Here is a 13,650-nt window from a genome sequence, read left to right as displayed (position 1 = left end):
ATGTTTATGCTTAGCCAATGAGAAATTCGTTTAGAAATACTTTCAAGTCTTTTTTTTTTTTGAGAGAGAGAGCTTTCCAGAATTTGACGTCTTTCAAAATATTTCTTTTTTAACGTAAAAGTCTTTTTTTTAAGTCAAATCTTTTCTTTAACGTTTCTTTCAAAATTTTCCTTTTTCAACTTCTTTTTTAACGTTTTTTTTAAATTCTTACATTTCATGTGAGAATGTACTGTTTGCTGGTCTTGTTGAGGTGCTGGCGAAAAGTACTACCATTCGTGATTGTATTTCAGCAGAGTGCTACCATTCGATAGTTTCCCACAAAAGATATCGATGTTCTTGTAGAGTGGTAACTAATGACAGTAGATCACCGGCAATTACAAACAGTACCGCTAAATGTTTGCATCGATTTAAAACAAAATCTAAGAATAAGTGATCAGTCGGTTTCGTTATCCCGCACTGGCTTCACAAGCAAATCAGAGGAAAACTGTGCTATGGTGATATTCGTTTTCACAAACTACCATCATTAAATAATTTAAAATGGCAGCCATTATTTAAGATGTTTAAATTCAAACATCCTTCAATTAATCTAAACTGTTACTCAAAAACATTTATAATTGCTTGCGGGTCTGAAATATTCCGGATTAGACTGAACGACTTCTGAATGATAATGCTCAGGAAAGTTCTCAATCGGTTTCGCTACCGTCAACATCAACGCATCCAGATTCGGCATGGCAACGTAAACTGAATGCTTATGTGGCATCTTCACATCAAGAAATACTGAATGATGATGACTTTAATCAGAATTTGAAACGAGCTCTGGAAGCTATCGAAGCTGGCATACAACCAATACGAATTGCAGCTGGAAGTTCCGGTAAAAGTCTTGAAAACTGTTCCACTTTATAATTCTCTTATAGTTTTCTAAAATGTTCTTTGATTCATACCGTGACTTGATGAAGTTCCAAAACTTCAAAATCTTAGTGCTAGTACTATCCAGAAATGGCTTAATAAGTTCAAGTTTATCACAGAGATCATGTTTCCATTTCAGGATCATATTTTGTACGTGATATCAATTATCAAAACATAGCAGTATTTAAACCGAAAGACGAGGAACCATTTGCACCACAAAATCCTAAATGGCCGAAGTATTTTCAGCGTATGCTTTGTTTTTGCTGTTTTGGAAGAGCATGTCTTATACCAAACAATGGTTATATATCAGAAACTGCTGCTTCTCTTGTTGATGAGAAATTCCAAGTAATTTTTAGTGTTTTATTTTAAACATGATTTTGTTGCTCATTCAGGAAGAGTTTCCGAAAATCCTTATAATTGTTTTTGGAGCAATCTCCCGGATACATTCACATATTGTTCGTTTTTGTATTTATTTAGTAGACGACATCAAAAACAACGTAATCATTACTGATCAGAACTGCAATACTCGCGAATGAACTTTCCATTTATTTGATAATCTCTCTCACAGTAATTTGTACATCGTTTGAGACAGTTTCACCGGTCATAAGATCGTAACGACTTCCTCATTACGGATCTCGCTATAAAGACTGATTTGTCAACGAATTTTTTATTTTGAACTGGTTAATAATTTAATAACTGCAGTGAAAAATGTTACAGCTTCATATAGTACCGAAAACACGAGTTGTAAAACTTGCTTCACCTGCATTCTATTACAAAAATGGATCAAGCGCTAAAAGCAAAGGACCAAAGGGAAAAGATGGCAGTTATCAAGTATATCAATTTCACTCATGATTTTCCATGATATTGGAAATACTTTCCTGTTAACCAGTGCTTCTTGCCTATACTGATTCGTTTGTTAATCGAATGAATTCTAAAAATTGTTAGACGAGTGCGACCGCAAACAAATGTTTGCTCATTCAAAGACTTCCGTGAAATTAAACTCAGCAAATGGAAAGGAGGTATTGTATTTAGTGATTTAAAAGATGAAATTGATTTATTTATAGATTGAAAAGTTTATCGCATTGCAGCTATTCCTGAATGGATATGTAAATGCCTCCAATATTATACCGCGGTGGAACAAGGGCGGTGGATTATGTCCATTGACAGCGGCGGAAGTTGAACGATTCAAATATCTATTTCAGAAACTGTGCATTCTTGATTATGTTATTCGCAATACAGATCGCCATATGGAGAACTGGCTCATTAAGTATGATTTGAATAATGCCTAAACGCCATGGTCACATCCTTTTTGCTCTCAGTAATACTACAAAAACATAAGATGCTAAAAAGAATTTCGAAAAAGCTTTTTCAGAATTCTTTCCTTGAAGTTCTTTTATATCTTTTCACTTTCATTTTTTGAGAAAATAATTGTTGTTTAAATGATATAAATAATTACTTAAGCAGATATGAACCAGGAAAAGTATTGGAACTTGCTGCTATCGATAATGGATTGGCATTTCCAGTGAAACATCCCGAGACATCCAGTCGTTTACGACAATTTCCATTTGCTTGGGCACAATTGTCTTGGGCTAATCATGTTAGAATCTTCTTAAGTGTTTGTGATAGTCTAAATGAAAGGAGTTAACTTTGCATGAACATTAATGAGGAGCTTTTTGATTCAATATTGTTATTGCTATTGCTGATAGTAATAGTGACTGATCCAATTTTATGTCAACAATATGAAACGATCAGTTTTGTCTGATTTATAGCCGTGGAATGAAGAATTACGAACATTTCTACTCCAATTGCTAACACCACAATTCGTGCAAAGCTTATGCGATGATATTACTACCTTATTCAAGTATGACCGTGATGTGAATCGCTTTTTAAAGTACAGCCAGTTGCGGGTATTAAGAGGCCAGGTTTATATATCACATCTTTTATTATATTTTAGTATAGTGAGCTAACCAAACAAAACCAACTTTTCATCTTTCTAACAGTTTCTATGAAATAGTTACCTCAAACTACTTAAATCTGAGAGTAGTTGAGACAAAATCTTTACATTGTTATGAACCTTAACATTAATATTATTCAAAAAGCTTAGGAAAATGAAAAATTATGCTAACCTCAGAAATGATTTATCAGAAGGGAATAACAGGCAAAAAATAAAGAGAGATTATATAATATAAACTGTTTTATTATATTAAAAATGAAGTGGCATAAGACTCATCAAAGTACTAAAGCTAATATATCATTAAGGCTATACTACATTTTAGATTTGGAATTTACGATTAGCTTTAATGATGAAGGAGTCACCAGCAGAGATGGTGAAACGACCACTAGTTCTTGTTTCACGGCGTTTTCGTCGCCACCCACCTAATGATGATTGGAATCGAGCATTTCGAGTGAAACCAGTTGAATTTGGTAACCGAAGGTGTTGCTAATTACAGTTACACTAAACAATCCTGCCAATTTTTAGTTATTATCGTCACAAGAATATTTACAGTGTTTATTTGTTCCATAATTATATATGGGTTATAAAAATTAAAAAAAAAAAAATAGGTGTTTACCTTACTCCCTCGAAGTTAAGCGCTTACTAATACAATTGCCATTTATTTCTGTATTTTGAAATTTGGTGAGAGACGACCGGTTCAAAAAAACAGTTCAGATCAATAGATGATAATGACCATTAGCTATAAGAGGCGAAAAATCAATTCCTAAAATATTAACGTATTGTGGAACTCGAGATTGCTTCAAATTTATTCCGTCTGATAATTACACAAATGCAACCAATAAGAAATCAGTTTAAAAAATAGGTAATTTATGATGACGCGGCTAAACAGTGTGAATAATGACAAATATGATTTTAAAGTTTGATTTAAACTGGCGGATTAAAAAAAATCTCTTGCAAAATACAAAATTAGAAAGTAATGAATAACAGTAAAATAAATTCATTAATTTTTTTAACTTTCAAAAGTTTGACAATCATCAAACGAATTCCCACTCGAGTACATATTTACAGTAAAGTAAGATAAGTAGAATGAAGAAAGTTTAAAAGCAACTGACCGAGAAAATGGCAATGATCATAAATTGGCAGGTTTACAATGTTTGGAAGTAACATTGGCCAGTAATAAAATTAGCAAAACAAGAGAGAGAATGAAAATAAAAATGTATTTTCATCGATATTTATATCGATGCAGCACTAGATCTACTATTTAGCTAATCACCTAAACTGTGAGAAAAGAGCTGTAACAATAAAGAATTCCAGAAGCAATAATATGCATTTCCAGAGTCTGGGACTATAATCCCTAGAACTTACAAAACCATTATTTGTGCTGTATAGTGTCACACACACACACACACACACACACACACACACACACACACACACACACACACACACACACACACACACACACACACACACACACACACACACACACACACACACACACACACACACACACACTAACGAAAAATTCAAACTGTAGATGAGAATTCAAGAGTGAACTATTGAATGTAATTCACGCTAAGAAAAAGAGCATTTAGTGGACGACGAATTGAATATCAAATAAATGCCATCATCAAATGGGATATGTTGCAAATTTCAATAATGTTTTTCAGAAATATTTTTCTTTATATGAAAACTTAATTGATGAATTACGATACTATGTTATTTCTTCCAATCCATTACAATAACTTACATTTTACCAAAAATTTAATCGAACTCTGTGAGCAAAATAACGGAATAAAAATACGTAGAATGGCAACATTATAAAAAGACAAAAGACATGAAAGTTGTGAGTATAAAGTTCAAAGGGATCAATAAATCAAAGGATAATTCAAGATACCGCTATTACAGTCTTCTTTATCGGATTGAAATCGGTAAGATCCGATAAACAGAAGAAAAATGAATTAGCTATTTTGAAAAACAATTAAAAATATTGTATTTTAAACTAAGAATATTATTTAAAAAAGTTCCTCTCTAAAAAATGGCACTAAGCGGTGACTTCCCCAACAGGATACTTATTGATGACCCGTGATTTCAGCACACCATTTTCAATCACTTCAATGGTTTCTTTACCTTCTGCTTCTACCCTGCAATTTGACATTATTAAATTAATTAAAACTCAAAAAGATCAATGAAAACGTCAATTGATAACGGTACTGTTCTGATTATTTTGGATGCAATTGAGCAACACAACTAAAAGAGATACATTTGGTTTCATATCTGTAAAACACGAACATAAATGTCAGAGAGCGGAATTGCTAAATGAAAAGATGTGATCAAACTCCTATGCAAATGATATGGTCAGATCAAAGTGCACAAATTAAAAATGTCCTCTAAAGTAGCAGTCAAATCCTGCAAGGTTCGTATGATAAGAGTGAATTTGAGGTTTTCAGAAATTAGGAAAAAATTAGGAAGGTAACCTTTTGGTAACAATTTTGACTCCATCAATTATTTTCGTACTTGTTGTTGTTTTACGACTGGAGGCATTCTTTCCTGGCTCAGCAGATGAGAACTGTATTACTGATGAAAAACTACTGAAAGCTGAAGTTGAAAAAAATTCGGTTCATTTTTGAAAACACTAATCCTAAACAGCTGCCTAAAAAAAGTTCATTAGTTGTCACTTACGCTTAAGTATTTTAGACGTTTAAGACTTTAAATATTTAAAGTGATATCAATAATAGACGATTTAAAGACTAATGTTAAACCTAATTCCGACAAAAAGATCTCTGATGTAGGTGAAGAAAAAATGAGCTGTCATATCTCATATTTAAAACAGAAATTTTATAAGAAGTTTATTAACCAGTCATTTTCATTGATAAGTTCATTATTTTTATCACCAGAAAAGGCACTGTTGTTAAATCGTTTTTCATGACTTCCTGAAAAATTTCTAAATAACGACTCCTAAAAAATTGAAATTCGTTGCAGTTTAACAGAAATTAGACTTATAAAAAAGTTAACGAACCCGCTCTCCTGTAAAATGAATCAACGCTGTCGGATCTATTTCGAAAAAAGAACGGTGAAAAAGATTTGCCATCTACCATGAAATCCTGAAATATCATTGCACCGTTACAACTGAGGAAAAAGATGTTCACAAAAGAATTCGAAATGAAAGTTATAACCGACAATTCAAGACAACAAATTAATGAAGCTTACATCAAACAGGTCTTTTTGGCTAAAAAATTCCTGGAAGATATCGAAAGGTGAGCGAAATCGATGATGAAAAACATTATGTGACTGCCTATTGTGACGCTGTGAATCAGTCAAACGTAAGCGATCATACGAGTTGCGCTTTTTTGCTGTAAAATGGATCACAGAAAATATATGATCATTACCATAGGAGTTTATAAAGGTAACAGAGGGACAAAAGTTCAAGGATGTTAGGACTGAGTGAATGTTAAATATAGTGTCATTTGTTACTGTAGATGACATAACTAAAACAGGACAGCAGTCCATACCGAACCTCCTAAAAAAAATTCACGATGTTGACCATTTCAATGAATCTGCTCATTAGATCGCCTATGATCGTTTTAAAATATTGAAGAAAATCAAAAGAGTAAGACAAAGACAGTAGTAGTGCAGTAAACAGCTAATTAGTAAAATTTACTTTGCTATATATCCGTTCTGATTGCTTTAAACTTTAACAGTTGTAATCTATTTATGTATTTTTTTTTCTTACTCTTTAATTTTTATATCATTTAGGGAAACTTACGATCTGATAATACTTCATATGCTTGAGTTATACGCTTGAATTTTTGTTCTGCAACTTCATTATTGCTCGGATTTTTGTCAGGATGCCATTGTAATGCTAATTTACGGTACCTATAATAGATACTCGATTTCATTTTTTTCTAAATTTAAAACATACTGTCACTAGTACACCAATTTCCCTTCAAGTAGTTTAAACAAGTCTACCAACGCAATCTTAGTTCTCTTTTTATTCCTGAACTTTATATGCATATTTAAGAAACAGTTCAATTCAGTTGAACTTATTAACAAATATATGCTTTGTAATTGAAATTTGAAGTAGAATTTAAGCTCAGAATCCACTAAAATCCAAAACAATGCTTATAATATAATGCTGTATTGATCAAATGCTCATAGAAATTTCATCTTTTTCATAAATTTTGATGATGGATATTTTGACCCTCCAAGGTCAAAAATGTCTTGCTTACCCATTATCTGCTGCAGTAGGAATTACAGCTGCTGTTATCAACCTGATATTGCTAATTGTGAATGTAACCAAAAAACATTAATAAATTGGATCATTTAAGTTTGTTCAATAAAACTTAAGCTGAAGTGCAGCCTTTGTATTGTCGAAACTTGAAATAACGAATTCTCATTTCTCTTACCAAGCTGGTGAATTCCCGAAAACATAAATAAAATAAAATAAAAAAAAAAAAAAAAAAACATAAAAAGTAGTGATGAAAAATGTTTCGAAAACTTTCAATTTTAAAAGCTTATTTCAATTTTCACCTTTTTCTTCCTTTCATCTCTTTCGCATCATCTCTTCTCACAGTTACTTTGCTTATAGTTGTTGGTATGTCATATGAATCATCCAGATATACTTAATATTCAACCAAGAAATAAAGTTTATTTAACTAATAATAATATTACAGAGCAAGAAAGCATGAAACTAATTCTTTGTCCGAGAAGTTAGAGTATAAAAAATATTTTTTACTGGCAAGTTAGTGAAAAATATAAAGGATGAGACTATTTGTACAGCATATAAGAAGGAAGATCATTTGACCATTAAATACAATCTTTCAAGATGGTGCTAAAATTTCACCGAATGCAAACTAAATCATAATAACTTATTTGGAAATATTTGGAAATTTCGAACATTTCTTACTTGCTTTGAAAAAAGTAGAGGAAAAAATTCCTACCATAATGAGTATCGGTAAAATCTAGCTCGGACAGTTTTAAAGCAGTGGCGCAACTGCATGCAAATTCTTTAAACATAGTTTGTAAAATTACTTCGTTAGATAATAACCGATTGAATAACAAAAAAAAATTCAACCTGATGTGGGTATCGGCTACCGTAAACCAGTCTAATTAATTTATAAAGACAGTTGTCTGGAAAAATAGAGAAAAAAGCTAATATAACAGATAAAACATACGCTTTTCGGATAGCAGTATCGTCAGCATTCCATGGTACTCCAAGAACGTTATAAAAACAACTGGAACTATTATACAAATCATCATGGGAGCCTGAATTCGGAGCTGCTCCTGTGCCTAGACCCATCAAGCTATTTTTGCAGCAAAAACCCTACATACGTCTAATCCATCACTGGTCCAGCACTGCAGCAACTACTTTTTGGTCTCCTCTTCCAAGTATGATACTGCAACAACTTCTTTTTCACATGGATCGCGCAGACAATAAAACGCTGAACGAATGATTCAGACTTTGTCGTTACAGAGAAAACATCTGTACCAAACAGATTCCATTTCCTTATTAATGACATTTCGACAAATAATTTTAATATCTAATTTAAAAGAAATTTCCCCAAGTTCCTAGTCGAACATGTACATTTTGAATATCTGACATGTATCGCTATCAAATGGTTATGAAATGAAAAAATTATGGGTTATAAATAGAAAAATCTGCCATGAAATTAAAACTATAAAGTGATGATAAACTATGGTTCAAATAAAAACAAACTGAAAATTAAGCATAAGGGATGTGTCAATCAATGATGAAAATTGTTGAAAACTTGTCATAATATTTCGTCAAACACCACTACCACTTATGATACCTTCTGCCAACTTGCCTTACCTCAATTCTGAGATAAAGCAAAATTAACATAACTGCAGAATCAGCTGAAAAAATTTATGCCAAACTTTGGCAAACATTCAGAATTTATTTTCGTTCTGGCCGCATGCCTTTTTGATAATATAACAGAAAAATTAAGGTAAACCTGAAATGTTATAATTTGTACTTAAATGAAAACGCTTCGATACGTTACGCAATATGTCATTTGTCTACTTAAACATTATCTGTTGCTCGGACTTTTTCCGTCGATGTTTTCTTCGTCCATAGAACTCTTCAACTACTGAAAATCGATAATTTAATTGAATGGCGTACTTGACATTACCACTCAAATAAAAATTTTTGCATGAATGATAAGTTAATTACATTTCTGGAAATGGAAAATGTAGCGGAAATTAATATCATAGCTTATCAGAAAGACTATTCAAATGGAATAAACATTTCCATTCGAGAAGCTTAAGCACTAAGACTATGGCATTTAGTTTGATGCCTTGAAAAATCAGTCTTACTCAAATGTAAAAGTCTTATTATGAAAAGAGATATAAATGATATACAATATTCCTATCAATAACCTACAAGGGGAAAATTAGGGAGAAACGCATAATCCTACTTTACTAAAAAAAAAAGAGATGATAGAATTCGCTTAAAAAAGTGTGGAATGTTTACGAGTAAATTCTGAAAAATTAAATAGTAGAGAGTTTGATTTTAAATTCTCGATGCGTTATAAGAAATTCTGAAGGCTCTGTAGACTAAAGAGACAAGAGACAAGACAAACACATCATGACATTCGTAAGATAAAAGTTTTTTTAATGCATGTACTCCTAATTTCTGGTGTGGAAAAATTGAAATTTTGCCTTTCCTAGGGATGTAAATTGGTACTGAAGCAATTAGATATTACAATTTAAAAATTCCAAACTTTTTTGGTATGAAATACGTTAAGTACTGCTTTAGAGCTGATACAAGTTCAGACACTCTCTATTCGGTTATTCTAGCTGTTTATGCTAATCAGATTATTAAATTGGATCAAAAGAAGGAAAAGTACAATAAGTGTTGTCGTTGTTGTTGTAAGAGGGAAATAAAGGAGAAGAAATGATGAAAATTATGGCTGGAAAGTGTTCTGAAAATGATAGCTGCAAAGACACAAATGAGGAAGAAAATGGATGAGTGGGGAGGATGAGAGCACTTGTTGACTCTTTTATTTTTAACTGAGGTTTAAATAAGCCAGCAGTGAAATGAATGTCTGGATTGTCTGTAATGATTCCTTAGATCATCCAGACAAATAACACGATTGATTGACACTATCACTGCTCTAATAGAATCCTCATCAACGATCAGCGATCAATGGCGTTGTTGTAGTAGCACTGTATTAAGAGAAATATATCAACATTCTTATTATTATGACTGCTGTGCTGCCGCTATGCGCATCTTACATATTTTTTTTGGTGCTTTGTTGAAGAGGGCCAACAAGGGAGATCGATCATTATAAATCATTTTCACCGGACCTAATGTACCCTCAGTATTTTATTTTTAATAGAATTTATCAATTTTATTTGTAATAAAATTTAATCTAGCCTTCTCTTTTCCATTATTCTTGGCTTAAATTGACCACTGCTAAGGTATTCGCTACGAAACAAAAACTGGGAAGTTTGCAAGTGTGCAAGCAAGAAACCTTTTATTTACAATTCCTAGTTTCAAACTGTCAGTTTATTAAATTAGAAAAACTATTTCAGAAAGATATGACTTTATTTTTCTTCCTTCTTAAATTTTAAACCTAGATGAAAATAGTATTTAATGATTCATTGCTTTATTGTTTCATTAATATATATTTTATGTTCGTACTTTCAAATTATTTCTTCCTGCTGTTTTGATAAGTTTTGTCTTTAGTTTTTGTCCAGATAAGCAACATATGACAAGAAAGAAGAAAGTTAAACTGACGATTTCTTGCCATATCAAACGTTCTTTACGTCTGTCGCTTGGATCAACATAACATGAAAAGGAGTGAAAAAGATAGGGGTGGAAATTAAACACATACAGAGCACACAACACCTTACATGTGAATATGATATCCCGGAAATGTATCATGGGAACATAAGTCAAATGTAACAATTACACCGACATTAATATATGAACCTTGATCATAACGAAACAACTTGGCTACAAAATTATTAAACCAAATTTAGTAATAGGAAAATATACTAAAATGAAAAGAAAGGCTCGCACTGAAATTCTCAATGTTTCATCACAACCATGGAAGCAATGACTAAGTGTTGCTGTAAGGTAAAATAAGATAGGGAAAGGAATTTAAATATCCCGAAATAATAAAAATTTAGACAAGGATAACTAATGAATGAAGCATATTTTGATATTAAAAAAGTCGTGGCATTTTGATGAAATTATTAGAAAGAAGTATAAATACAAAGGTTAGAATAAAATGAAGTGATGGATGTATTAATGTAAGCACGAGCATGTAAGGGCAGAAAAAATACGCAGACTTGGCTGACAGATGACAGATGACAATCTGGAATAAAAAAGTTTAACATTACACAAAAAGCCACAAGTAATAGAGACCAATAATAATAAGTTGATATGTTACTTACGCTTCATCAATATAGGAACAGTCTCTAGTCCTCAGAATACAATACCAAGGAAAGAGAAAGAGCCAAAGAATATTGACTGAATAGCAATAATAATGAAGAATTATGTTTGTAGCATGGACAGGTTACACGAAGTGCAACTTCATGATAATTTTGAGAGGATAAAAAAGATGACATAACACTTAAACGGTTAGCACACTAATGCATATGAAATCTTTATGGTGTAAGCAAAATCAATCATTGAAATCATATACTTTTGAGAGCAACAGACATGAAAGGAAATTATAATACACTAATAGTGTAATTCAACAGGATAAAAGAGCATATTCGAGAGTAGGATTGCATAAAATACAGGGAAGGGAGGATGAATGATATGAGTACCTTGACTGAATATTGACAACGGTTCGAGAAACACTAAAATGAAAAAGGAGTGATGACATTAGTTATGAGATCATTGACAATTCCATTTAATACTGATACCATTTCATACAGTGGTAATATCGATCTACTACATTTATTTCCGACAAATGGTAGAAAAGGTTCATTGCAGTGAAAAACGAGTTATTCAATAATGGTGGTATCAATGTAAAGAACAAATTATACTTCAAATTCGTAATAGAATATCACTTCGCAAGACCGAAACAAGGGATAAATGCAGGAGAATAATATTAATTAATAAGTTAAAAGTTTGGACAGTATCTGAAAAACGCTATATAAAACATAGTTATAGTTAAGAGCAACCACCGAAAAGAAATAATGACACAATAGGAGAGAACGATAAATAGAGATTATATCAAAACAAAAAGAAAGTTAACAAGACATCAAAATTACGCAATGTGTAAACCAGTTTAATACAAACAATCAAACTGTTTGCTGCTGTGATAGTGCTTAAACCAGTAAAAGAATGCAAGGTGAAGATGAGATTTATTTTGGAGTTTCGAAATATAAAATGATAAGTTAAGAAACTAGAGCATAACATTAGCACTGTTTGATGTTACTACAACAGGGAATGAAAAATGAAAAAGAATATGATGGGATAAAATTCAAGTCAATTAATTATGGGAGATGATGCAATACCAAAAGGACTAGGAAAATAACTGATTCAACATAAAATATTGTGAACTGTACGTAGATGTTTTATTAGTGATGGCAACAATATAATAAATAGCAATAAGAAATCATAATGGTTAATAAGTAACAATTACAACAACATTAGCGATAACAGTCATGGTAACGCTAATAATATACAGTAGCAGTAGTATTACTTTACACCTGCACTCAGCACTGAATTGCTTGTGATACCTGTTATTAGAAATGAAAACAATTTAATCGATGACTAGCGTATAGCTTGAGTACTTCCGATCTCACCGACTGCTGGCAATCCATTTATTCACTCTCCTAATAAGCTGTCAACCTTAAAAAGGTCGACTGTTCTCTTTCTGCATTATCTGAAGTTGCATTTGTATGTATAAATAATATATATGAGGAGTTTGATAAAAAGGACAACAACAACATATGATGTGATGAAGAGTGACTAAAATTGTTATTACTTGCTATGAATTACCGCCAAAATGGTTCTTCAATTCCAGTAAAACTGCTGAGCAAAGACAGAGAGGAAATGACCTTTTGGAAATGTTTGTAAAAAATGAACACCAAGGAATAGGACAAACTCTGTCAGAGAAGAATATAACGACAATTTGTGACAAGTGTCATTAACAGGGCCAAGGAAGGCGGAACACATGGAAAAACTAAACGCATCATCAAATTTTTGCGCTACTACGGTATTTGCAGAGTTGAATAAACTAAACATTCAAAATCACAAGAACCAAACGCAATTAATCGACAGTTATTAATTTAATACAGTTTCTTAATATTAATTATGAATTTTTTAACAGCAAAATTTACTTCAATAATCCATTCTAATGCTTAAATAATCCGACAAGTGGATAATATCCAAACATGGTGATACATATTCTTGAAGCTTCTGCAAAAGTTAGTAACTTGATTAGGTGATGAATTAAATAAAGCAATGAAGAGATTACTTTCGCGATTAAGGCAAGCGGGTTAACATTGCGCTTAACGATGCTCGGATTCCTTACGGGATTAAGTGGATGTTTCTTTCCAAAGAAAATCTTTCCAAAAAAATCTAGCACTTTGAAAATGCTACTTCAAGAACATAAACAAGAAAGCTATCAAAAGCAGAATTAAAAAGAAATTGTTGAAAAGAGATGAGAAGACATAAAAGGGTGTATATGAGCACGACCATTAAGTAAATAGGATAATGCGAGAAGAGACAGCTCCAAGAGGTCATCGGTATCATTTGGTCCACTGTTCAATGTAAAAATTTAATTACTTAAAAGAACACGAAAGGA

General features: G+C 32.0%; 2 protein-coding genes across 2 annotated transcripts; one reads left to right on the top strand and one right to left on the bottom strand.

The window, feature by feature from the left end:
- Nucleotides 1-353: 353 nt before the first annotated feature.
- Nucleotides 354-3,350, top strand: Bm7336 (Uncharacterized protein; the record flags this gene model as incomplete). The annotated part of the gene is made up of 8 exons (XM_043077277.1): nt 354-494; nt 676-871; nt 1,046-1,251; nt 1,624-1,737; nt 1,995-2,173; nt 2,371-2,503; nt 2,676-2,828; nt 3,183-3,350. 8 exons carry the CDS (start codon nt 354-356, stop codon nt 3,348-3,350), a joined length of 1,290 nt encoding a protein of 429 aa, XP_042933211.1.
- Nucleotides 3,351-4,904: 1,554 nt separating this feature from the next.
- Nucleotides 4,905-8,159, bottom strand: Bma-dnj-24 (Uncharacterized protein; the record flags this gene model as incomplete). Its single annotated transcript, XM_001900609.1, has 7 exons — nt 4,905-5,004; nt 5,338-5,451; nt 5,718-5,793; nt 5,880-5,964; nt 6,071-6,213; nt 6,627-6,736; nt 8,035-8,159. The coding sequence occupies 7 exons, from the start codon at nt 8,157-8,159 to the stop codon at nt 4,905-4,907; spliced, it is 753 nt and encodes a 250-aa protein (XP_001900644.1).
- Between the last annotated feature and the right edge of the window lie 5,491 nt (nt 8,160-13,650).

This window comes from Brugia malayi (assembly GCF_000002995.4).
Source record: "Brugia malayi strain FR3 genome assembly, contig: Bm_v4_Chr1_scaffold_001, whole genome shotgun sequence".
Classification (NCBI taxonomy): domain Eukaryota; kingdom Metazoa; phylum Nematoda; class Chromadorea; order Rhabditida; family Onchocercidae; genus Brugia; species Brugia malayi.
Note: the sequence above shows the minus strand (reverse complement) of the source record. Positions and strands in the feature narration are given on the sequence as shown.